This window comes from Peromyscus californicus, unplaced genomic scaffold (genome assembly GCF_007827085.1).
Source record: "Peromyscus californicus insignis strain IS unplaced genomic scaffold, ASM782708v3 Scaffold_7__1_contigs__length_154581171, whole genome shotgun sequence".
NCBI lineage: Eukaryota > Metazoa > Chordata > Mammalia > Rodentia > Cricetidae > Peromyscus > Peromyscus californicus.
In genome coordinates, this window is record NW_026294595.1 from 137,590,253 (window position 1) to 137,617,371 (window position 27,119).

A 27,119-nucleotide genomic window follows, 5' to 3' on the forward strand; every position below is an offset into this window, starting at 1 on the left:
ATAGAGGAAGGGACCCCTGAGAACCTAACAGTCACACCTAACAGCAAGGCCTTCCTGGGCCAGGAGCTCCTGAGATGTGAGTTCTCACACAGCAGAAGAGCTGTGAGCTAGCCAGGCCTGGGACAGTGAGCCAGAGCTCTTGAAGAGCCCATAGGGAAAACCTAGGTAGCCAAGTGCTCAGTAATCCAAAACCAAGGGCAGCTGGACAGAGAGCCAGCTTCAGCTTCCCCGGAGCACCTACAGGGTTTTGGCAGATGGATTGTTCCCCGTGGCCATAGCTCAGGTCCCAGGGACCTCTTTTCTAGACCAGGTGGTCTATATAGTGCCTGGTTAGAACCCTGGGTTCTAACAGATGGGCCCTTTATATACATATGCACTTGTTCACACACACACACACACACAGAGAGAGAGAGAGAGAGAGAGAGAGAGAGAGAGAGAGAGAGAGAGAGAGAGAGAGAGGTTATCCAACACATAGCAATATGGACACAGACATACAGTGATGGACCTATACATACATACATATATAATATATGCTGATATATACTACACAGTGACACACTGAATGTCTGGGGACATTCCATCAACTACACACACAGCAAAACAATGATGAACTCAGAACAGATGCACATTAATGTGTACATGATTCTGTCACACCAATACATGTATACTTTCTTTGTCTTTTTTTTTTTTTTGTTTTTTCAAGGCAGGGTTTCTATGTGTAGGCTTGGCTGTCCTGGAACTCGCTCTGTAGACCAGGCTGGCCTTAAACTCACAGAGATCTGCCTGCCTCTGACTCCCAAGTGCTGGGATTAAAGGTGTGTACCACCACTGCCCAGCACATGTACACATTCTTACACACACACACACACACACACACACACACACACACACACACACACAAATATCTGAAATCTGTAGCCACACTGGCACACTAGAGACAAAGCACATCTCTGCACAAAATACTTGCAGGGAGCACATTCCCTGACCCACATGGTCACACATTCTTACAGTCCCCAGTGGTCCCCAGGTTCTCCTGGGACTGGTGCATAATCCTTCATCTCCTAGGGAGAAATGGTATCCCAGAGAGAACAGAGGTCTCCCGTCCCATCCTAAGCACTGCTGGATCCTGGGTGACATCACCAGCCCCCTCACTGCTGCCACTTGCTGGAAGTTCTGAGCTCTGTGCTGGGGGCACCAGGCACTGACACTTGGCTCTTGTTGGGAGAACAGAGAGAGTCTCTCTTGTCCACGGCCTGTGCTCGGCTCCAACTGCTGCCTCCCTTGGAGATCTCTGCCCAGGCTGGAAAGGTATGTGGGACCCGGGCAGCCAGGGCCAGGCACAGGACCCATGGGGGACAACCTCGGGAGGGATGGCGGTGTCTCAGGCCGGCTGTGGGAGCACAGCCTGGTGTGCATCGGAGAGGCCAGGAAGCACCTCCCTCTGCTAGAATTCTATAGCCTGCTGTGCAGGAGTTTGGCAGGGGGAGGCCTCTAGACCAGCCTAGCATGGAATTCCCTTCTATTGCAGGTATTTTCTGGGCTGGGTGGCCTCTGATCTGGTAGATGTTCCTGGCCACAGGTGAACGGGTTTCAGTGTCCCACCTAACCACAGAGTGGTGCCTCTAAGACCTTTCCTGAAGAGAAGGTGATCTAAGAGATGCCAAGCTGGGGTCTTTGAATGAATAATTTGCACCAAGCCCTGTGGGAGGTACAGCACCTATGAGGTTCCAAACCCCTGAACCAAACCTTAGACAGTACACTTCTCCCACTGTGCTGCTGGCTGCATGGACCAGCTATCTAGTCCTTCTACCACTTGAACTCACACAGACACTGGCTACTTACGGGATTACATGATTCTGGCCCAAAGTTTCCAGTGTAGTTGCGGTTACTGGACTCTGGGGAAAGTACCCAGGCAAGACTGTATTCAACACAGAGCTTATCCTGGGACTGTCCACAAGAATTCAGGACTGCCAACATGCCTATGTGTGAGTCTGGAGAGCCCAGGCTATCCCAAAACAGTAACAACCAAGAAAGTACTGTTCTAAATCATGTGTGGTAGCACATGTCAATGTTCTTATCATTTCTGAGGCTAAGGCAGTTCAAGGCCAACCTGGGGTATACAGCAAGCAAGCTCAAGGCCAGCATGGGCTACAGAGCAAGGCCCTGCCTAAAAAAAATAGAGAAACAAAAATACACAAAGCCTCTTTCAAGGTCTCAGTGCCTCACTGAGAAGAGGAAATATTCAGCTTTAGGCCTGCAAGAGTCCTGCCTGCTCTGGAGGCCATCTTAGAGTTCTGGAGCTTCTGTTAATCACAAGAATCTTCCTGTCCTGGGTGTCCCCAACCTTTGCAGAGACACTGCCAGGCAGGGACCCCCTAGCTGTCCCTCTCCATCCCTTCTGAACTGTTTGGTGAGAAAGGCTGGGTCTGGCAAGTGTCATTTGTCTCATTCATGTGTGGACCTCTGGCCTTTAGGGTAAGAGCTGCTGAGGCCGTATCTGAAGTTGAAGGTGGACAAGAGGGCAGCCCTGCCTGGAGGCCAATCTCCTTTGTGCCTGGTCTTCCCTGTACCCCCAGAGCCTACCTCATCACAGCTACAGAATGGCCTCCAGTCCAGCTGGAGTTCCTAGCCCACAGGTGAGTGGTTCTTATTCTTCCCCCCAACACCCAGCACCCTGCACCAGGGACTCACATTCTCCCAAGGCTGAGGAAATCTGTAGAGATATCAGCCAGCCCTGTGGACTTTTAACCAGAACTTGTATCTGCCAGGTTACTGTAAACTCACAGAGATGGCCATTTGCAAGGAAAATTGAAAAGAGATTTGCCTGGGGGCTATAAGAAGTAGATTTGGTTAGAAAAAAATATGCCATTGGTTGTGAAAATACATAGGTTCAAATCCCACCTTGGCCACACGTAAGGCCTTGGACAACTCCTCTCTGGCTTCAGTTTTCTTTCCTTATGATTGCTGTGATGGCCAGCAGCCTCTTAAGGTCATTAGGAGAAGCAAGTGTGATATGAATGATTAGATGGAGGAGTGGGTGGGTACCAGGGAGGAGAACCAATAAAGGAAGAGGTAGGTAAGCTGATTAGCAGTAATGTTGGCAAAACCAGAGCCTAGGCCAAAGGAAGAGGAGGGAGCTTGCTGATCTTCATCGCCTCTTTCTTTTAATGTCTTCAGCCCTCTAGGGCCAATGGGAGCATCAACCTGGGGCCATCAGCTAACCCAAAGTGAGTTCTGTTTTCCAAGACAAAATTCCTACCTGGCTGTCCCATGGCTGGCTCTCTTTGCTTTAGAAAAAAAATCCAAGGTCCCTGGTGTACTCAAAACCTTTACCAGCTGGACCAGAATCCCTTTCACCCTGTGCCTGCTCAGCTTCATCTCTCATTAACTTCCCAGCTTTGGCTCAGGCTGCGCTCTCTACCTGGAATGACCCCAAACATCTTCATGGTCAGCAACTCTTCACCTTCAGGCCCTTCTCCTGGCCAGGGGCGGGGGTGGGGGTGGGTGGAGGAGACTGCCTTCTGCACCATGTACCTGATTGTCTCTCTTAGTATTAACTGGTCTGTGCGCTGGGCTGGGTGTAGGGAAAGGTATGTGAGGATCTGTCTTCTGAGCTTCTTTGGGCTGTTAGACATAATGTTCTTCAGGGGCGAGGCCATGAGGCTCCTGAAAGGTCACCTGAAATTCAGAGACCCAGCTTCCTGGGATTCCCAATGCTGATCTTTATTCTTCTCCTGTCCACAGTGCCCGACCCACAGACTTCGACTTCCTCAAAGTCATTGGCAAAGGGAACTATGGGAAGGTAAGGAGAGGAGAGTAGGGCTGGGGTCTCTCCCTTCTGCTGCCTTCCACCTGCTGTCTTCCATTAGCCTATGCAAAAGGAAGGCTCACATACCACATACCTGCAGAATGAGTTGAGGGTGGGGGCTGCCAGGGGAACCCATCATCCCCGATATCTTGTGTCTGTACTTTTCTTCAGGTCCTACTGGCCAAGCGCAAGTCCGACGGAGCCTTCTATGCAGTGAAGGTGCTGCAGAAGAAGTCCATCTTAAAGAGCAAAGAGGTACCAGAACTCAGGAATGGTCACTTCCCCTCCTGCGTCTTGATCCCCAGCCTAGGGTGGCTTCCCAAGGTGGTTCCATCTCCAAAAGGTCCAGTGGGGACAGCTCAGAAAGTCCAGCTGGCACACAGGACCCTAGCCTTTTTAAAGGAAGACAGGCCAAGCCGTCTCCCTAGAAGCCTTCTGGAAGATGAGAAGGTCTTTACCTTCCAGTTGTTAACAGGATCCACTGACAGACCAGCTCTCTGCCCTCTCTAGGTGTCAGGCTCTCCATGAACATACTGTGGGCTCACACTGCACCCTCTTCAAAGGTCCCTCAGCCCGGCCAGCTTGTGTAGGCGTGGAGTTTTACTGTCCCAACGGCCTGCTCCCAAATAACCAGCAGCTGTTTCCCAAATAACTGACTCAGAGACTTAATATAAATTATAAATGCTTGGCCAATAGCTCAGGCTTGTTACTAACTAACTCTTACAACTTAACCCATTTCTATTAATCTATGTGCTGCCCTGAGGGTTGTGGCTTTTACCTTTATCCCATTTTGTGTATCCAACTTATTCTCCATCTGCCTGGTGACTCTTCTGACTCTGCCCTTCCTCATCCCATCATTCTCAGTTTGGCTTTCCTGCCTAAGTTTATCTTGTTCAGCTCTTGGCCAGTCAGCTTGTTTATTAAACCAATCATAGTGACATATATTCACACAGTGTACAGAAGGATTATTCCACAGCAAGCTTAGATCTCTAGATGCCTCAGTAACTTGAATCCCTTCAACACAGGATAAAGAGAGGATAGAATGCCAAGTCAAACTACTCAGGAGACAGAATGATTCATGCCAACAAGGAGGGGAGGTCTTCTTGCATAGGTGGTCTTGAACTGACCCTGACAGTAAACAACATTCTGATTGTTTGAAAAGAAGGTGGCATGCCCAGGGGCTAGGGAGATGGCTAAAGTGACATAGTGCTCTCTGTGCAAGCATGAGGACCTAAGCTTGATCCCACAAAACCAACATAAAAAAGCTAAGCATGGCAGCATGTATCTCTAATCTCAGTGCTCTGGAGATGGAGAGAAAGGACCCCTTTGTCTTGCTAACTGGTTAGACTAACCCAATCAGTAGGCTACAGGTCCAGTGAGAGATCCTGTCTCAAAGAATAAGGTTGAGAGTGCTGGAGGGAGGCATCCATCATCTACTTCTTGTACACACACACACACACACACACACACACACAAACACACACACACACACACACACACACACACACACACACACACACACACACACACACACACGGGGAAGGGCAGTCCAGATGTATAAAATAGCAGGATCAAATGTTGTAGAATATTATTTTAAGATGTGTTACGTTTGTCTGTGCTGTAGAATATTTGTTTAATGATGCAAAGATGTGTTAACATTTTTTAATGTTGCTTTTGTTTAACTCTGTGAAGCTGTGTTACTTTGTCTGTCTAAAATACCTGATTGGTCTAATAAAGAGCTGAATGGCCAATAGTGAGGCAGGAGAAAGGATAGGTGGAGCTGGCAGGCAGAGAGAATAAATAGGAGAAAAAAAGAAAAAAGATCAAAGAATGAGAGAAGGAAGAGGACCTTGGGAGCCAGCCACCCATCCACCCAGCTACACAGCCAGACACAGAGTAAGAAGGAAAGAAAAGCTATACAGAAACAGAGAAAGGTAAAAAGGCCCAGAGGCAAAAGATAGACGGGGATAATTTAAGTTAAGAAAAGCTGGCTAGAAACAAGCCAAGCTAAGGCTGAGCATTCATAAGAAATAATAAACCTCTGTGTGTTTTATTTAGGAGCTGGGTGGTGGGCCCCCCACAAACACTGAAAGAGTAAAACAACCAGCTATAATCAAAGGCATGAGTATAGGTATTCACGGCATTTTTTTTCTAGAGAGCTTCCCTGGGACTCAATTATCTTGTCATAGTATATGCTTTGCTTGTTACCCAGGGGCAGGGTTTCTGAAGTTACACTAGTACGAAGTGGCTGGGGATGAGGCTCAGGACACTGACCTTTAAGTATTAACAAGGAGGCTAGGCCTGGCTTGGGGACAAAAGAGAGCCAATGTGGGTATTTGAACTGGGGCAGGAAAAAGCCTTGGGCAGACACCTCCATAAACCAGGCCACTGGATTGTGCTGCAATTAAAGGAGCTGTACTAGACTGTGACATGGACCCTGTCTGTGTGACTCCACAGCAGAACCACATCATGGCAGAGCGCAATGTACTGCTAAAGAACGTGAGGCACCCCTTCCTTGTGGGCCTGCGCTACTCCTTCCAGACCCCAGAGAAGCTCTACTTTGTGCTTGACTATGTCAACGGAGGAGAGGTGAGTGGACCTCAGGAAGGGAGGGAGCTTTGATTATAGCTGGTTGTTTTACTCTTTCAGTGTTTGTGGGGGGCCCACCACCCAGCTCCTAAATAAAACCCACTCCAGAGTGCTCTCACTGAGTCCCTACAACAGACCCACGTGGTAGTCTAAAGAAACTGAGAGGCTCAGCTCAGCAAGTCACGTCTCAAGACAACCAGTCTATACCAAGTCCTTTTCACCCCTGCTGCTGCAGGGGTGTTTCCCACACAAGGTGGCTCATAATCACGTCCGTAGACCTTAGGAAAGGGCTCTTCCAAGAGAAGTGTGTGGTCACTATTTCCAATACTTCCTTTTCCCACACCCAGGCCACAGGCCCACACCCATCACTATCATTTTTTAAAATTTTATTTATTTCTACGTATGTGTATTGTGCATGCCTATTTTTATGTGTGGGGCAAACGTGTAGGTACATGTGTGTTTGCACATGGAGGCCAGAGGTGGATGTCAAGAGTCATCTTCAATTTCCCTTCCATTTTTTTTTTTCAACAAATCAGGGTCTCTCAACCAAACCCAGAGCTTGACAGTGTAGCTAGTCTTGCTAGCCAGCTTGCACTGATGATCCCGTCCCCATCTTGTGAGGCTGGAATTACAGGTAGGCAGCCATGCCCCCCTGGTATTTATATTGATCTCTGGGGACCCAGACTTGGGTCCTTATACTTACACAGCAAGTACTTTAACCACCGAGCTATCTCTCTAGCCTGATGTCACTATCCTCAGTAGAGACCCGAGCCACCTGCAAACCCCAAAGCAGGGCAGGGACAAGCTGGGTACCATCTTGGACTTTGCTTTGTCTCACCGAACAAGGGGGCAAAATTTAGTAGGGGCTTTCCTCAATTGCACCAGGTTTGGCCTATCACCAAATGTTTTTCAGCCTGAGTCCAACAGGGGAGGTTTCATCCTCCACATCCCCAAGTGATGGCTTTGCAATCAACAAAGCAGACCAAACAGGGAGATCTAAGCTGAGCTCAATGTGACATCCTATGCTTGGGTTGGAGGAAAAGCACGTTTTTGTTGAGTATGGTGCCTCACACCTATAATCTCAACAGTGGGACACAGAGGTAGAAGGACTGAGTTCAAGGCCAATCTGGGTTGCATAGAGTCTACCCCTCCCACCCTACCCCAACCCCACACACAAAGTATGTTGTAGCAGGAATCTTAGAAGGTCTTATTAATAAAATAAAACCTGAGGCCAGTTATTGGGGTGAATGCTGGAAGATCAGAGAAGCAGAACAAGCCACAGCTACCTCACTTTGCCAGTTCCTCAGCTGATCCTGTTTCCTCAGACTGGAAGCTTCTGAGTCCTCATCCAGAATGGGTCTCAGCTGAACTGTAGCTCAAAAGCCTAAAAGTTTAACCAGCCAAATGCTGCTAGTTTCTGGTCTTCACACTTTATATATCTTTCTGCCTTCTGCCATCACTCCCTGGGATTAAAGGCTCACTTCTTGGGATTAAAGGCGTATGTCACCATGCTTGGCTGTTTCCAGTGTGGCCTTGAACTCACAGAGATCTAGAAGGATTTCTGCCTCTGGAATGCTAGGATTAAAGGCGTGAGTGCCACCGTTTTCTAGCCTCTGTATCTAGTGACTGTCCTGTTCTGTGACCCCAGATAAGTTTATTAGGGTACACAATATTTGGGGGAACACAATACCACTACAGTATGTCTTGAACTACCTGGTTTCAAATTCCAGCTCTGCCAACTGGGAGATGTGGGACCTTAGACAATCCATGTAACTCCTCCTCCTTTGACATGGAACTGGCGTCACGGCTGAGATCTTGAAGATAGTCATGAGGATTAAACAAGCGCTGTGAGGGAGGCTGACTTGCAGCCTGGAACACAGTAGCTGCTTAATTATGCTGACTGAAGGCATGGAGAGCACACGTGCCCTGGGGGTGGGGTCAGCATGCAGTCTTTTGGTTCAGGTACACTGAAGTGTACACTAGGGTAACTGGCCTGCATGGAGTAGAAGGTCTTGAAGGCTCGTGTCTGGTGATCTAGGAGCTGGAATCCAGCCACCATCTCACTGTCCCCTCTCCTAGCTCTTCTTCCACCTGCAGCGGGAGCGCAGGTTCCTGGAGCCCCGGGCTCGGTTCTACACTGCAGAGGTGGCCAGTGCCATTGGCTACCTACACTCTCTCAACATCATTTACAGGTGAGGCCTGCTCTCAGCTCACAGTCAGTCCCGGGACCTTTTTGCTCCACCAGGCAGGGATTATGTGGGCCATGAATCTCACTGAACTTGGTCCTTTTACTGAGGTGGTCTCTTATTTAGGGTTGGGGTGTCCTCCTTTCTAGAGTCAAGTACCCAGCCTCCCTGGGTTTTCTTTTTTGCCTGTGGGAGTGTCCATGAGTAGTTCTCCTGCTAGGACCCCAGTTCCCAATTCATTGAGTAAATGGCTGTTTTCTCTTATTTTCTGCAGAGACTTGAAGCCAGAAAACATTCTCTTGGACTGCCAGGTGTGTGGGGTGTGTGTGTGTGTGTGTGTGTGTGTGTGTATGTGTGTGTGTGTGTGTGTGTGTGTGTGTGTGTACATGCAGCACAAATCTGTGCTATCCAGCCATGGTCTGTGTATATTGGTATTTATGCATTATACATATATACATATAATAACATACCTTCTTGTATGTATTGTGTACATATGTGCTCATGCACATATTTATGTATATAAGTATGTGCACAGGAGACTATGTGCATGTATGTCAGTATAGATATATATATGCAGACCTATGGTGGGGGGTGGGGGGTGTGCCACATGTAGCCAGATAGAAGCTAGGGATCTGTAGACCTTCCATGTTTCCTGATTCCCTGGAGACAGACCCTGAGATGGAGAATGGAATGTAGGTTTCTTGGGGAACACTCTCCAAAAGATATAGCTTTAAGGGGGATGAAGAAAACAGGGTGAGCAGAGGGAGAGGGGCAGCCACAGTGTGTTTGCAAGAGAGACCTCAGTACCTCTCACAGAATGGGAGCCCTAAGCAGAGATGACTCTTCTGCATGGTGATAAATTGATACAAGGGAATTTGGACCTTCATGGCCCCCACTGCTCAGTTGCTGGATGTGGATTGCCCGCTAGGGAGCAGCATAGTTTTGGACAGGAGTAAGTCCCAGCAGTGAGGATTAGGCACGGCAGCTCCTAAAGTCTGATAGCCTTCGGTATCTGTCTCCTTTCTCCATCCTCACACCCAACTAGCATTGGTGGGCTTGACTTCTCAGTCTTCGGCCCTCCATCAAGGGATTGCTACCCAGCAGAGAACATCCTGGAGCTGCTACTGTTGTAGACATGGACCTAAGTCATGATGAGCTAGGGCAGGCTGCGGTGTCACACCCCAAGCCTGTGCCCTCAGATCTCCTGGCATCCAGGCCAGGAGCCCTGAGTCTGCATGAAGCATGCAGCGTGTGTCTCCTCACCACGCTGTACAGCCTGCATGAAGCATGCAGCACGTGTCTCCTCACCATGCTGTACAGCCTGCATAAGGCATGCAGCGTGTGTCTCCTCACCATGCTGTACAGCCTGCATAAGGCATGCAGCGCGTGTCTCCTCACCATGCTGTACAGCCTGCATAAGGCATGCAGCATGTGTCTCCTCGCCATGCTGTACAGCCGTTGCTCTAGGGTGTGGCATCTGAGCTTTGACCACCAACCCCTTCCTGTTTACTCTCACCCACAGGGACACGTGGTACTGACGGATTTTGGCCTTTGCAAGGAATGTGTGGAGCCTGAGGAGACCACATCCACCTTCTGCGGCACCCCCGAGGTATGTGAAAGATCTGTGGAAAAGGCTGACCGTAAGTGGCTGAGGCCACAGCCCCTAAATAAAGCCACCAGGCTACAGCAGTGAGGCCTCACTCCATCCTCACAAGCTCTTCCCTGAGTCAGCCTACAAGGAGCCTTCATCTCCTCATGAGTGTTAAGGAACCAGCTTTTGGAATGGTGGGCTCCCAGCTACCTCTAGTGAGTTCTACTACTGCTCAGTGGGATGTGAGGTTGCATGCCACTTGGGGGGGTGGGGACAGGAAGATCAGGAGTTTGAAGCCAGCCTCAAGTATATAGTAGGTCCCAGGTCAGCTGGACTTCATGAGACCAAAAACAAATAGATGCAAACCTTATGTATTTATTGTGATGTTGGGGGTTGAGCTCAAAGCCTCAGGCATGCTAGGCAACTACATTTTAAAAGTAAAAAGATGTGCTGGAGAGGTGGCTCAGTGCTTAAGAGCACTGGTTACTCTTCCAGAGAACCTGGGTTTGGTTCCCAACTTCCACGTCAGCTCACAAGTGTCTATAGCTTCAGTTCCAAAGTATTCAATGCCCTCTTCTGGCCTCCATGGATACTGCATGCAAGTGGTACAAGCAAAACACCCATGCACACAAAATTGAAATAAATCATGTATGTGTATGTATTATGTATGTATGTGTATGCATGTCTGTATGTCTGTATGTATGTATGTATGTATGAAGACAGGGATGGAGAAATGTCTCAGAAGTTAAGAGCATTTGTTGCTCTTGCAGAAGATCGGGAATCAGGTCTTAGCACCCACATGGCTGCTCACAGCCAATCCTCCACAATAACCCCAGTTCTAGAGGATCTGGCACCCTCTTCTGGTCTCTGTGAGAACTGCACACATGTGGCATACATGACATGTGTAGGCAAAACACCCATAGGCATAAAATAAAACAAATCATTAAGAAAAGTACAAAAGACAGGACTGGGGGGTGTGGCTCGATGGCAGAGCACTCACCAAGACCCTGGGGTTGAATCCCACTAACACACACACATACACACAAAGTAAAAAGAAACAGGTCATGCTAGGCATGGCGACACATCCCTTAATCCCAGCAGTTGGAAGGCAGAGGCAGGCAGATCTCTGTGAGTTTGAGACTAACCTGGCATAGATAAAAAGCTCCAGACCAGCCAAGGCTGCATAGTTAGATCCTGTCTTGGGGGGGGCGGGTGTGGAGGGAAAAATGGGTGAAACAAACTTAACAAGGTATTTTATTTAGCTCAATATATCTCAAATCTCCTCATTTAAATATATAATCAGTGTAAAATTGTGAAATAGGGATGTCAAGCCATATTTCAACAGACACAAATCTTTCCTTTTCTTTTTTTTTTTTTGAGACAGGGTTTCTCTGTGTAACAGCCCTAGCTGTCCTGGAACTCACTTTGTAGACCAAACTGGCCTTGAACTCATAGATCCACCTGCCACTGCCTCCCTAGTGATGGGATTAAAAGCATGCACCAATATGCCCAGCTAGACCCAAATCTTGATTCTCTGCAAAAGCAATTAATTGTTCAATAGCCACATGTGGCTAGTGGCTGCTGTGTAGGATGGTACTGCTCCATAGGGCCACATCTCTGACCAGGAGAGAGTAGCCTGAGAGTTAAGGTCAGGGCTTGCAATTGTTAAACATAAATATGCCTCCCTCTTTCAGACAGAGAGTCTAGAAGGCTACAATTTGTAGATTTCTATAAACCCTGTACTTACCTTCATTGAGAGGATGAGGCATGAGGATTGTAAAAAAGTGCCTCAAAATAACAATAATTAGGACAGGTAATATAGCTCAGTGGTAGAGTGATTGCCTGGCCTGCATGAGGCCCTGAGTTCAACCCCAGCACCACAACAAACAAACAAACAAACAAACAAACAAACAAACAAATAAATATAAATAAACAGCATTGCATGTCTGAACCTGTCTATCTGACCTGCCTTGGGTTTAAAACCTTTCCTTGAACTCCCACTGGTCTTGAACATTGGACCTTGAACCTGAAGGGTCCCTGTGGGTTGGATAGGCACCAGAAAGGGGCAGAGGGCTGAGGCTGCAAAGTGGAGCAGCGCCTCTCTGTTTAGTCTGGAACAAGACATAAGAGCCATGCTATTTGTCTCCACCAGCCTGCAGAGCTGTGCCTGGACCTTCAGGTGGGTTCCGCCAGTTGATACTCAGGGAACTGATGGTCAGGTAACCTCTCCCAGAAGGGACCATTGTCTATGATTGTGCATGGGGTGTCCACTGGAGAAAGCTGACCCCAAAGCCTGACAGCAGCCAGTCCTTCAACGGGTGTAACTAGCATTAGGGAGCAGGGGATAAGGAATTGTGACTCATGTAGGAGACATCCCTTCTTCCATGACTGCCACTGCTGAGTGCCAGGCACACAGACCTACATTTGTTCCCATGTCCCCAGTAGGGACTCCATGTCCCTATTTTTATTTATTAGTTAATGTATTTTGTGTGTGTGTGTGTGTGTGTGTGTGTGTGTGTGTGTGTGTGTGTGTGTTGCATATGCACATGTTCATGTGGATGTGGACAGGTTCATATGCACATGTATGCATATGGAGGCTAGAGGTTGATGTCGGGTGTCTTCCATAAGCACTTTCCACATGATATTTTTGACATAGTGTCTCAAACTGCACCTGCAGTTCATTGATTTGGCAAGACTGGCTGGCCATTGACCAGGGATCTGCTTATCTCCCCCACCACTACCCGGTATCACGGAGGCTACATATGTGAGCCATCTCACCTAGCTTTTATGTGACTGCTGGGGATCTGGATATAGGTCCTCATGCTTACAACAGCAAACATTAACCAATCGAGCCATCTCTCCAGCCTCCACTCCAACTATGTTTCCATTTTAAGGATAAGGGAGCCAAAGTTCTGGCAGGTCCAGTGCTCTGCCTGGACCCAGACACAGAAGAGGGCTCAGGGCGTCTGATTCTCTTCCCTTCCAGACCCATACATCCCTTAGGGTAGCTGTGTCTGTTGCTGGGACTCTGTTCCTTAGCAGCAGAGAACCCCAAGCCAGGAAGTCACTAAACCCTTGCAACTAGCAGAAACAGACCTGCCTGTGGTTTTTCCCTTGTACCAGGCACGGCTCCTGGCACATTCCCATCCACCAATGTGACCTGGAATACCACCCCTTTCCTGACCATCTCCCATGCACTAAGGATTCCAGAACAAGTGCATGCCACATTCCTTTAACTTTGCCCCGTTGTTGCCCTGCTATATATTGTGAGGTGCCGCCAGGGCTTTCCCAGTGCTAGGATACAGATAGGTGACCACAGGTGACCGTGTGCAAATGAGAAGGCACTCCCTGCTTCTGAATTACCATTCTAGCTTAGCGAGTAGATCACAGACTGGTTGTAGCTCCCTTCGCCCTCTGGCTGGTACTCCTGTGCAATGTACAGTGTGCACAACTCTACAGGGCAGTCTGGCCGGATCTCCTGTATGTCCCCAGTGCACTGCAAAGAGCCTGTCACCAACCAGGCCTCTGGTGAATGGATGCTAATGAACACAGGAGAAGCCATGAAACTATGACAGCAGGAGCAACCCCCTTCAAGTGCCTTCTTTACAGATATAGACACAGAGGCTAGGCATCCTCCAATAACTGTACTTCCGCCAACAGTACCTGGCCCCTGAAGTGCTTCGTAAAGAGCCTTACGATCGAGCGGTGGACTGGTGGTGCTTAGGGGCAGTCCTCTACGAGATGCTGCATGGCCTGGTGAGTGGACAGAGATGTCTACAGGGCACATGTGTCCTGGGAAAGCTGAGGCTGGTCCCCATTTTATGTAGCTTACTCTAGCTTTGCACAGGAAATTAAACGAGCTATCCATCTACCCCGGGAAGGAAAGATGAGGCCGAAGTGAATATGAGGAATGTATATCTTTTGTAAATAGTGTTATTTTCAGTTACCATTTATAACACGCCCTCTTGGCAGAGCATAGAGTTACTTTTATTGTACTAAGAGAGAAACTGAGACTGAAAGGTCACGGTGCTGGTAGATTGGGAGCCATCCTGGGCTGTGTGCTTAGGTGGAAGCCTGTGTGGACCTGCCTGAGGCTGGCTTTACTCTGGGCTGGATTCTCCAGCGTGGCATGCTGTAGAAGGACTAAGCTCTGTGGGTTCTGAAGGACCAGTGGGTAGAGGAGCTGGAGGAAGAGCAAGGCGGGATAGACCGTGGGTATAACTTAGAGTCCTGCTCTTTTCTTAGCTGTGCGGTTTAGTGGTCCCCAGACTTGTCTTCTCTCATCTGCCTATCTGCAGCCTCTGGCAGAAGATGGCTATGAAGTCATGAAGAAATGATGAGGTTGGGAGGTCCCAGGACCTCCAGGAGCCTCCTGTGCATGGGCAAAGTCTGTGGCTTTCTCAGCGGTACTCCCCTGTGCTGGAGGCCTGGAGGTCCTTTCTCTCCTCATCTGCCCCACGAGCTGTGGTACTAGATGCAGGCCTGGCTACACACTCCTGGCTATCCAGTTTGCTCTAACACTCACCCCTTTCTTCGGTTTCATGGCTAAAGCCCAACTTCTCTCCCTGTCTCCCCAGCCCCCCTTTTTCAACAGTGACGTGGCCCAGATGTATGAGAACATTTTACATCAACCACTACAGATCCCTGGAGGCCGGACAGTGGCCGCCTGTGACCTCCTGCAAGGCCTTCTCCACAAGGACCAGAGGCAGCGGCTGGGCTCCAAGGCAGACTTTGTAGGTGACCAAGCAGAAGAGCACAGGTCCCTTCCTGCATGGACAGCTCAGAAGCACCTGTGGGGGAGACTGCTTTCTGTTGCCCTGTAAAGCCAGGAGCTGCTAGTTCATTTCCCTAGAAATGACCTTTTCTGCCAGTTGAACTATCTCTGTATGTCTGTGTCTATCTATCTCTGTCTCTGTCATCTCAGTCTCTCTTTCTGTGTGTGTGTGTGTCTTCTCTTTGTGTGTGATGTATATGTATATGTGTGTGTGGAGGTCAGAGGTTGATGTCAAGTGTCTTCCACTTTATTTCTTGGGACAGGGTCTCTCATGGAACCTGGAGCTAACTGATTGGCTAGACTGTCTTTTCTCCTCAGCTCTGAGATTATAGACTATGCCATCATTCTCAGCTTTTGCATACTGCTAGCCATCCAGACTCAGGTCCTCATGCTTGTCTACCAAGTGCTTTACCAACTGAGCCACCTCTCCAGCCCCTGACTACTCTTTTAGAAGTACAGTTTTTTAGCCAACCAATATTCGCTGAAGCCTTATTCGGGACCAGCACTGAGCTAGGTGCTAGGGCTTTAATAGCCTGGGTCCCTGATGTGATTAAGTTTGAAGGTGGAAGGAAACTAACAAAACTCAGAGATTCTGTACGATTGTCACCAAGTGTGACATGTTTTGGGAAGGAAATGAACAATGAGCAGAGATAGACGATAAGGGTGTATAGGGGTGGTGCCGTTTCACACTGGCATGGCCAGGCAGGTCCCCTCTAGGGAGGCGACAAGCTGAACTTGGAATGTGAGGAACCATGCAAGGAACTGGATGAAGGCTCCCCGGCTGTAGGCACAGCATGTGTAAAAGTCCTGTGGTCTGTACAAGGAGGAGAACAGCAAGAAGAGAGTGTGATTGCTGAGCAGAGGAATAGAGTGATCTACACTTCTAGAAGCTTCCTCCTGCTTCTGCACGGAGAAACTGCATAAATACCTTGCTTTTCACAGATGTCTGAGCAATTCACTTTGCCAGACATCTGGCTGGATGCGTAAGATATGGGGATAAATAATTCATAGAATTCATTGCCTGTTCCTTTCATTCCTGTTTTGACACATACATGTCTTAAGAAAAAAGATTACAGCATCACTTTAAAAATAATCTTAAACCAGTCATGCTGGCTCATGCCTTTAATCCCAGCACTCGGGAGGCAGAGGCAGGCAGATCTCTGTGAATTCAAGACCAGCCTGGTCTACAAAGCCAGTTCCAGGACAGCTAAGGCTATTACACAGAGAAACCTTGTCTCAAAAAACCAAAAAAAAATTTTTTTTTCTTATTCATTGCTCAGTGTAAGATTATTTGGGGGTCAGCACGCTAGTTTGGGTGTAAGATGCCTGCCATCAAGCCTCACAACCTGAGTTCAACCCCCAGGATCCACGTGGTGGAAAACGAGAACTGACTCCCAAAAGTTGTTCTCTGACCTCCACCCGTGGCAGAGGCAGGCAGATCTCTGTGAGTTTTAGACCAACCTGGTGTAAAAAGTGAGTTCCAGGCCAGCCAGGGCTACATGGTAAGACCCTGTCTCAGATGAGGAGGAGATGACTGCAACCCCGATGGCCGAAGCATCTAAAGGATAGGGTCCAGGACTGCTCACCCCCACTCTGTGGGTGGCACAGCTTTTTGACACGTGTCTGGTATATTACAAGCGTTTGTAAGCATTCTGTACACCGAAACCTCTCCATGCCAGGTACTGTGATGTGTGACAACACTTTGGCTGTTTACCTATCCGTTCCCCCGGCCAGCTTAAAGATCTGGGCTTCTGTGGAGACAGATCCCTTCCTTCCAAAGAGGAGTTTGTATCTTAGAACATGCCCATGACTCTTGAAATAAGTTATGCATTCACAGAAATCAAACCTCTAAGAGGCAGTACTGACGTGAGGTGTTGGAGGATTGTTCAGCGTGAAACAGACAGAGGGAAGAGCTGCAGGGAGGGAAGGCCGTTTAGGAACAGAGTGAGAAACCATGCCCAGGACTCACTCCTCACTTCTGAGTCCCTGGAAATCTGCAGTTTTTCCTAGAGCTTTATTTCACGTGTCTCCTTTGGTGAGCAGGTTTATTCTATTTCCCTGGATTGCATTCTGGAAGAATCAAGATGTATCAATGTGTGTGACAGTGGGAGGCTGTCTTCAAGCCAGAGCCTGATATGCTGTGGGTGCTGAAACCTAGCCATGAAAGGCACCTGCGGCTGCAGAGGGAAATTTGGGTTCAGATGATTCGGGAGATAAGATGTCTGTCAACAGAATGCTCCCTGGGCTGAGCAAACCAGCCAGAGCTGCGAAGTTCTGTCTAGTTGGTGGCCAGATGTGGGCACCAGTTGGGGAGCAGCTGTGGTAAGGACTGCTGACCAGTGTCTTCTCCCTGCAGCTCGACATAAAGGACCATGTGTTCTTCAGTTCCATAAACTGGGATGACCTGTACCACAAGAGGCTAACTCCACCCTTCAACCCAAATGTGGTAAGTGAGCCCAAGGGTCTCTCCATATTTGGGCTTCTGACTTTCCAGGGCTCTCGGCCAACTCCCTTTATACAGCTGGGGGAAGCTGAGGGGCCAAGAGTCTCAGAGATTCATCCAAAGCATCAAGAGTGAGAGCCGGCCCTAGCTGCCCTGGCCCCTGATGGCTAGTTCAGACTTAGAAGGATGAACTGTGAGCTGATCCTTCATCTCGAGCACTGTAACCCCACCACAGAGCTGATTCAGGGTTTGTTTTTGAGGTGTAGTAGCTCAGGCTAGTCTTCAGCTTAAGATCCTCCCACATAGCCTTTTCCTGATGATAAAAACGATGTGTATTTCTTATACAAAGTGTGCAAAATGAAGTGGAAGCAGCAATAGAGAAATGGCAGGGTGTCTCACCAGGCAAGGAGAACCACCGTTGGTAGACTTTCTTCCATTCCTCAATACTGCCAGGATTCATCATTCTCTAATCATTCTCTATTCACATTTTTCCTTTGGGGAGTTCCTGCCCGTGAATGTGACATTAGATTTGTTTTTCCTTTTTTTTTTGAGACTCTGTAGTCTAAGCTATCCTAGACACTATCTCACTATCCCTGGCTGACCTCAAACCATGGTGATCCACCTGCCTTTTGAGTACTGGGTTTTGAGTACTGAGTACAAGAGTGAGCTACCATGGCCAGCTAACACCAGTTCTGTGTGTGTGTGTGTGTGTGTGTGTGTGTGTGTGTGTGTGTGTGTGTGTGTGTGTGTTATAAAGACTCTAGCCTGTCTGAGCATGGCAAACATAGCCCTGACAGGCTTTGCCCTTCTCCCCCATTCCCTCTGCCTTGCTAAACACCATTAGGTTACATTCCTAAAGCTAGCCACCAAGGTCTATTCCATTATTTGGCCACTTCCTCCTCCTGAGTCTGACTGCCAAGGTCCAGCTATCCAAGTGCTGAAGCCCAGCAATCAAAAGCCCCCTTTGGCTCACCTAATTAACATGCCCAATTCAAATGAAACACCTCATCCTAACACAGGGTTCCCCCTTTTGCCATTTGCCTATGTGCCATGTCTATCTTCTCTCTATTCAGAGACAGTCAGTCCTTTATCCCCCTTGGAACAAATACCCCTTACCCCTCTCCCATGTGCCCTTCCCTTCTCCTCATCCTCTTCCTCCTGTCTTTGTCTCCTATTTTCTGCCCTTTGTCTCTCTGAGGCAAATACATCTTCTTTGTCTGAGAACTTGGTCTTGGGGGATCCTGAGCTAACACCAGTCCCTGAACTGTAAACACACACCACACACACACACACACACACACACACACACACACACACACACACACTTTTTTGAGACATTTTCTATGCAGCCCTGGCTGTCCTGGAACTCACTATGCACACCAGGCTAGCATCAAACTCAGAGATCCACCTGCCTCTGCCTCCTAAACACTGGGATTAAAGGCGTGCATCACCACCCCTAGCATATGACTATATTTAATGTAATGCTACGTTAGAAATGAAAATGAATTTGAGGAGCTGCAAAAGTAGGCAACTTCATGAAAATGATGAAGCAGTTGAGGGTGCCTCTATAGGTCAAAGTTGGCTTGCCCTGCAGAGGCGAAGGACTTCATGCACCATGACCGACAATGGTGAAATTATTGGCAGTGGGATTTACATATCAGAGGGAAGTTTGGAAGCAGACTTAAGGAACACTGGCTACTGCTGCCTCTTAGCCTGTCTGTATAGGTGTGAAGCTATCACCAAGTGCCTAAAATCTCTACAAATACACAGTTTCCAAAGGCAAACCTAGAACTAAGAACCTAGGGCAGTGCTGATACTCACTCTTGGGACAAGATCATCTTATGAAGTTTGGATGCTTTCTCCTGAGGGAGAGTTTCTTTTAATGGAGTGTTTCCTTTTCTTTGATATTTAGTTGTGATGTGTCAGCCTTGTCCACTTCTGACAAATCTGGCTCATCACTCATGCTGATTAACAGAAAGATTGCGGACTCCAGGGCTCACACGAGGCCACCAGTATGAGACACTGCTTGCTGGGGACCAGGGTCCAGCACCAGGTTCTTGATAAAAATCAGACAGGATACATTTAGTCCAGGGTCCTGAGATGTCTCCTCCTTTTTGGATTTTATTTTTGTCGTGTTGGATTTTATTTTGTCTTTTGTCGGGAATGGAACCTGAGCCTCACACATGCTGGACAAAAGTACTCTGCCACTGAGCTACGCTGCAGTTCTATTTCTTGGGACTTAAACTGACAGTAAGGAGAGTGCTAAACATGTACCTGTTCGTGTACACAACTCTCAATTAAGAGGTAATAAGAGATAGTATATCCTGGATCCAAATATGAGTGACACATATTGAAAACACGGATTTAGCTTACCTGGAATTCCATGTTCCAACAGGACAGGTTTACGAGCATTTTCTAATAAATGTCCTAAGTCAAGGCCCTTTTCAAATATAGTGGTGGAAACATTAGGTAGGTGTGTTACAGCAAAATAGGCAAATCTCTGCTTTAGGCCTTAGATGCCACCTAAAGACATTCTTACGGTCTCTTATACATTCCAGAGGTTTTTATCTGTTAGCCATGGGTTGCTAGATCAGACACAGAGGTGGGCAAGGAATGGCTGTTAAGGGGGTGGGGAATGGCTAAAGACAGCCCAAGGTGAATGGTAATGAGGCCCTAGACCAGCAACACTCCAACCTCTCCACAATTATCGATGCTTTAATCAGTTAATTGGGCCTATGTGCAGTTCTTTTCAGGAACTTTGGTTCACAAGAGAGAATGTTCATAGAGTTCCAGGAGAGGATACAGGAAAATACAGTAATGTATGGGCATTAGAGTGGCACATAATAGAGGCTTCCTGCTTCTGCTATTACTTATGAGACCTCATACACATTTCTCTAGTACCACATTTTTTATTTGTAAAAAAAAAAGGAAACTATTTGGTCATCAAGAGCTACACAACTTAACAAGGTTAGGCAAGGAACATGGGTGAGATTCACATTCTGGTCCAGGAGCTGAGCCCTGGGCTGGACCACTGCACCCTATGGCCCTTCTGAGAAGCTGAAAGTCCAAGACCTGCATGCTAAAGCAGATCTGCAGACCCTTCCACACTTGTTCACCTGCTTATATCGTGAGACCCAGGGGCAGTGTCTTTTCCTCTGCAGAACCACCACGACTGGCTTACTCATGCCCTCTAAAGTAGGGAGCTTCGAATAGCAATCTTTTTCAAGATTTGACTTATTTATTTTTAACTATGTGTATTATGGAGGTTAGTATGTGCAGGAATGTGGTGGTATTGTGTTCCCCAAAATATTGTGCACCCTAATAAACTTATCTGGGGTCAGAGACAGAACAGCCACTAGATACAAAGGCTAGAAAATGGTGGCACTCACACCTTTAATCCTAGCACTCCAGAGGTAGAAATCCCTCTGGATCTCTGTGAGTTCAAGGTCACATTGGAAACGGCCAAGCATGGTGACTCACGCCTTTAATCCCAGAAAGCAAGCCTTTAATCCCAGGGAGTGGTGGTAGAAAGCAGAAAGGTATATAAGGCGTGAGGACCAGAAACAAGAAGCATTTGGCCTGGTTAAGAATTTGGCTGGTTAAGCTTTCAGGCTTCTAGCAGCAGTTCAGCTGAGACCCATTCTGGATGAGGACTCAGAGGCCTCCAGTCTGAGGAAACAAGACCAGCTGAGGATCCAGAGAGGTGAGGTAGCTGTGGCTTGTTCTGGTTCTCTGATCTTCCATTTCACCCCAATAACTGGCCTCAGGTTTGATTTTATTAATAAGACTCTTTAAGATTCCTGCTACACAGGTGGGTATAGTGTAGGTGCAGGCTAAGCTCAGAAGAGGGCATCAGATCCCCTGGAGTTGGAGTTACAGGTGGTTGTGTAGCTTTCCAAGGGGTGCTGGGAACCACACTTGGGTCCTCTGCAAAGGCAGCAAGCACTCTTAACTACTGAGCCATCTCTTCAGCTGCTGAACAACAATCTTCTATTTGGATTCTATAGGGTTTTTGGAGTAGACCAGAGCAACTTGTCTCGATGGAGCCCTCAGGTCTGTGGTTAGCAATGAAAGAGCTGATGCTGGTGGTCTGGAATTACCTCACTTGTGTGTGTTTCCTGAGTCCTCTTTACCTGAATCAAGCCAGTCTGAGTTTGTGTACATGGTGGCCTCAGAGTACAAAATAGACAACTCCCAAGGTACCCTTTCCAAGCCTTTGCTTAGTTCTTTGGCAGTGTCATGACTGGCCCATCTTAAAAAGATGGGTATATACATTCTCTCTCTGGAGTGGAAGTGGAGAATCTATTATCATTTCTTTTCTTTTTGTTTTTGTTTGTTTGAGACAGGGTCTGTCTATGTATCTCTGGCTGTCCTGGAACTCTTTATGTAGGTAGACCAGGCTGGCCTCCAACTCAGAGGAAACCGCCTATCTTTCCTCCCAAGTGCTGGGATTAAAGATTTTCAGCACTATGCCCAGCATCATGTCTTTTTAAAGACAGGATCTTATGCACCTCTGGCTAAATTCGAATTTACTATGTAGCTGAAGATGATCTTGAAGTTTTGATTCTCCTGCCTCCATCTCCCAAGAGCTGGGATTTCAGGTGTGCACAACTATGCTGTTTGTCTGTGACCATTTTTTTTTGCCATTTCCCATACAGATCTCTGTCCAATATAGCTGAACAGCCCCAGTTGACTCTATTATCTAAGACTTAGCAGATCCCTAGATGATCCTCCTGCCTCTATCATATAAGGTCCTTGAGAGTAGAGGCTTGCTCTGTTTTGTCCTCCCGTATTCCCAGTGTCATGAACTGGGAATGTGGTAAGCACTTAGGAAGTAGACATTGACAAATGGCTTGTCTGAGGATTGGTGTGGAGCATGACAATCACTACTAAGCATGAAGGACCAGGAGGCGCTCAGAGAGGAAGGCCTGACATCCTTCTCCCAGGCTCTGGAATCCTTGGTTAACTCATATCCCGGTACCTCCTTTCCAATCTTGGCTTCTACTGACAGGAAGGACCTGCTGACTTGAAACACTTTGACCCAGAGTTCACCCAGGAAGTTGTGTCCACGTCCATTGGCTGCACCCCTGACACCATGGCCAGCAGTTCTGGGGCCTCAAGTGCATTCCTCGGATTTTCCTATGCACAGGAAGATGATGACATCTTGGACTCATAAGAGACAAGCATTTGCAAAGCCACCAAGACCAGCTGGCAACTGCAGGGACTGCCTTCTGCTGCCAGCAAGACACATGAAATTGATGACTCAAAGAAGAGGGAGGTGCTTTCCATCGTATGAAAAACCAGTGCTGGGCTCAGGCTGGCAGGGATGGGTCACTGGGTACCCAGGTGTCTGTAGTTCCGATTCACCCTTCTTGAGAAATGACTTCTGGGTTTGGTTTTTGTTGTTGTTGTTGTTGCTATGACAAAATATCCAAGAAAAGTAACGTAAAGAGGATCTACTTGGGCTCACCATGTCAGAGGTTTCCATCCATAGCTGGCTGGCTCCATTACTGTGGTCTTTAGCCAGAGCTGAGTCATCTTGGTGGAAGGAGTGGTACAGAAAGGCTGCTTACCTTATTCCTACCAGGAAGTGGAAATAGAAGACTGGGCCAGAAATAAGATTTACCTTCAGAGTTATGTCCCAAGTGACCAACACCCTCCAAGTGGGGCCACCTTTTTAGTTATCATCGCCTCTACATGCCATACAATTACGAATCCATGAATGGATTAAATCATGTACCCTATCAGCTGAACATGGGAACCTTCAGAAAACACTTCCGATCCAAACTATAATAGCTTTGAATAGTGGGGTTACATGACCACAAAATAGTTACTGGTACCATAGCCACCCTTGTGTTCTAAGCAAGATAAAAGGAGGAACGGGACAGGAGTGGGTTGCAAAAGGCCACCATTAAAGAGTTTCCCAGAAGCACAGTCCAGTGGCTTCCTTTAGCACATCATAAATCCCCAGCCCTACTTAGGGGAGCCAGGGCACAAGCTACCTCTCATAGCAAGGGAGTTCAAACACTGAGGAAAGAGGAAAATGTTGCATAGGCAACCTGCACGCTGGGAAAGGATGTCCTGGTACCTGAATTTTTATTTTAATGTGTAAAATGATGAGATGTAGTGTATTGCCTTCAGTTTCACATTTCTCTGTGTGGACAGTGTCTTTGTTTTGGGTGGTATTAGATGAACTAGCTATTTGTTACTAGGTACAGTTGCCTCAACACCTTTCAATATTCAAGGAATTCTCTACTTTTGATGCTCGATGGAGGGTGGTGGCTACCTCCATTTAGAATAGCACAAAAAAAAGAAAAAAAGAAAAAAGCCAGATTCTGACTTCCTCATCTGCTATGGGATGTCTTTCTGTAAGCTGTGAATATGTGTGGCTCCCATTGGATAATAAATAAAGCTGTATTGGCCTATGACAAAAAAGCTTACAGCCAGGCAGGAAATCCAAGCAGACATACAGAGAGAAGGGCAGAGTTGGAGGAGACACTAGCTGCTGCCCAAGGAGCAACAAGTTGCCAGCAGACTGGTAATGCCATGGTCACAAGGCAACATATAGATTAATAGGTGTGGGTTAATTTAAGGTGAAAGAGTTAGCTAGCCAGAAGCTGAAGCCATAGGTCATGCAGTTTGTAATTAATATAAGCCTCAGAGTGATTATTTTATCAGTGTCTGCAGGACCACAGGGCCTGGTGGGATTGGAGAAACTTCTAGTTAAAATTGGCGCCCAATGTGGGGCATGAACCCATGACCCTGAGATTAAGAGTCTCATGCTCTACCAACTGAGCTAGCTGGGCTATGGCATCCTGGGGACTCCTTGTGGCCAGTGCCTCCTTCATGTCATTCCAGGGGCTGCACTGGGGACTGCAGATGCTGCCCACCCTGGAATCTGCTCAGGACAGCTGGATGTGTCAGAATGTTTTTGTTTCGCTGATGCACAGCCTACTCTCTAGAGCAGGGGTGCTGGTCGGGCTGTGGCTTTATCATCAGATGGTCACCGACTCAATTTATGGCCACACATCATGGGCAGTGGTCCTAGCAGTGTCAGTGGGTTATTTCCTGGTGGATGGAGTTGATATGCTGTGGAATCAGACCTTGGCCCAGGCCTGGGACCTTCTCTGTCACCACTCATTCTCCTCTGAGCTCAAGCAAGGCGTATGGTCCAGAGATGCATCTGTGCCAACCTGGGCCCAAGGACAGGACTAGGAACTCTCTTTTGAGTTCCTTCTGTAAAAGAGGTGATAGTGAAGATTGTAGCATCCAGTCCTCAGCATACCAGGGCTGTGGCTCTGCTCCTGGAAGCCTCGAGGTTTTCTTTGAAGATTTCAAAATCTTTTCACACACTCTTTGTTTACTTAGTTGTCCAAAGTCAGCCTTGGAACACTTCTCTTGGACAAGTTGTGGAACAGATGTTCATGTCTGTTAGCATTTTCATCCAGATGATCCTATGGTAGTAATTACTTCCCCTTCCTTTGTCAATCAAGAGACAAGGTAAGAGAGACTTCTTGCTTGAAGGCCACACCACTAAAACAGGCTGAGATGTGGAAGTATTTGACCGAGGGCTCTACTCTGTAACCTTTGGACAGGTCTGCTCCTCCTTCAGGCTGTTAGGGCCAAGAAAAGACTCAGCATCTCTCATGAGAGATGGGCACAGTGCACATGCCCTTAATACCAGGGAGGCAGAGATGGGTGGATCTGTGAGTTCTAGGACATCCTGGTCTACATAGTGAGTTCCAGGTAGTCGGGGAGATACAGCGAGACTATATCTTAGAAGAAAAAAAAAACCTCTTAGATCAAGGCAAGAATTGGCTGGAACAAGCCAGAGTGATAAAGAGGGGTCTTAGAGAGACCCTCACTTCTGGTCTGGGTCTGATTATCAAGTTCATGTGTTTTACCTCAAGTACAGAGCTGAAGCCTTCAAAAGAGGTCAATCCCCTGGCTAGCTACTAAACTCCAGGTGTTCAAGATTCATCATTTCAAAAGGTAATTCTGGCTGGCGAGAATATGAGCATGTCATGTATGTTCAGGTATGCCCATGTGGGGTAGGTCATTCTGTTTTATTTGAGTTTCTTCTTCACAAACCTGTATCACAAAGTTCAGGGTGGCCTCATTAGCTTGCTGGTTTGGGGACAATGGGAGGACTTCCTAAGAATCAGTGTATGCTGGCGATTTCTATTGCCTTTCCCTCTATACTTTGTCCCACTCCTTTCCTCTCAGGTTTGTTCCCTCTGTCCCCTGCCCTAGGAATTAAGTGGTGAGGCAAGGCTGGGACTCGAATCATGAAAACAAAACACCGGTAACATTGATCTATTGGAGATCAAAGCTGAGTCAAGAATTACTATTAAAACTTGGTATGGAAAGCTGATTTCCATCTTACCTAGTGCAGATTAACTGCTAGAGGTGGGACACAAGGAGAGAATAAGTACTCCCACTTTGGGAGTGTAACTCAGAAATCTGAACATGCTGTCAAGTCCACAGTCAGCTGGTTCTGTTCTAAGATTGTAAAAATCACAGAATATTTCACCAGGATAGGAAATAAAACTGAAGAACAACTACACTATTAAACTGATTGTGTTATATCTATGTTTATTGAAATATCCAAGGTTTAAAACATATATCTCTATATGTGTGTGCATGTGCATAAACATGCCACAGGGTACATGTAGAGGTCAGAGGACAACTTACAGAAATCAGTTCTCTACTTCCATTATGTGGGACTCAAGGATTTAACTCAGCTTCTCAGGTTGAAGAGCAAGTGCCTTTTAACCAGCTGAGCCATCTCATTGGGCCCACCCCAAGTTTTATAAGCGTCATCTATAATCCTCAATAAGAATTTAGGAACTATTCTCAATTTATGGATAGGATACACTCAGATTCAGCAGCTTGTCCAATTTCACCTGATACAAGCCATAAGTCAGAAACTGGATTTGGGAGCATCTGACTCTAAAATCTTCTAGCTCCTTCTGCAACCTGGTACAGTAGGAGAAAAATGCTCTGGGAGGCGCTCTCTGCTCTACTAGCACTTCTAGAACACACTGACTGTACACAATGGTCCCGTGACTTGCCCAACTCGCTTTCATTTGCATCCTTAATTGCACACTGTTCAACTTGGCATGCTGTGCAGAGCTCCTCTAGAAAAGTCTCTGGGCTGGGGATTAACTCAATGGTAGAGTGCTTGATGTGGAAGGCTCTGGATTTGATCTTCAGTGGGAGGGTAGAGATAATTCTCCTTCACACTCTTTCCCACTTTTTAAATTCGTAGTGACCGTAGTTGTGAAAACGCCAGACAATTTGTGTATTTTAATATTCTAAACGCCTACTGTTCTATGCAGGAAGATGTATATAAATGAAAATTAAAACCCCTGGGGCTCCTACACTCGCCTGCTCCAAGCCTTGAAGCTGCAGCCGCTTTGTACACAAATCCACAGCCCTCTGGATAAAGGCAGAGTGCTCTCCTGAATAGAAGGGTGTCTGTTTTGTGGATGCAGGCGTTCCTCGTTTCCATAGTAACTGTTTGCACACGCATTTCCCTCTGCCCGAAATGCTTGCCCAAACTCTACATCTCCAACCTCTCACAACTCCCTAAGGCAGTTTTTCTAAATTTTGGTAAGATCTGGCATTGCAGGACTCCTGGCCTCCCAACCCTCTCATATACCGCAACCCTGCAGGTATTTCGGCCTCTCCCAAAGCCTGCCCAGACGCCCTGCGCCTGCGTCCTG

At 47.5% G+C, this 27,119-nt stretch overlaps 1 protein-coding gene across 2 annotated transcripts; it reads left to right on the plus strand.

Annotated features, from left to right (window-relative positions):
• The first annotated feature begins 1,176 nt into the window (after positions 1-1,176).
• Sgk2 (serum/glucocorticoid regulated kinase 2) lies at positions 1,177-26,224 on the plus strand. Of its 2 annotated transcripts, none has more exons than XM_052723994.1 (13): positions 1,177-1,308; positions 2,475-2,636; positions 3,178-3,227; positions 3,745-3,802; positions 3,980-4,063; positions 6,269-6,397; positions 8,477-8,589; positions 8,858-8,894; positions 10,106-10,192; positions 13,835-13,930; positions 14,752-14,907; positions 17,305-17,394; positions 22,403-26,224. In XM_052723994.1, exons 2-13 carry the CDS (start codon positions 2,601-2,603, stop codon positions 22,565-22,567), a joined length of 1,101 nt encoding a protein of 366 aa, XP_052579954.1. In that variant the 5' UTR covers positions 1,177-1,308; positions 2,475-2,600; the 3' UTR covers positions 22,568-26,224. The 2 variants fall into 2 exon arrangements, with proteins under 2 accessions (XP_052579954.1, XP_052579953.1); XM_052723993.1 differs by having other exon boundaries at positions 6,266-6,397; positions 22,403-26,219.
• The last annotated feature ends 895 nt before the right edge of the window (positions 26,225-27,119 follow it).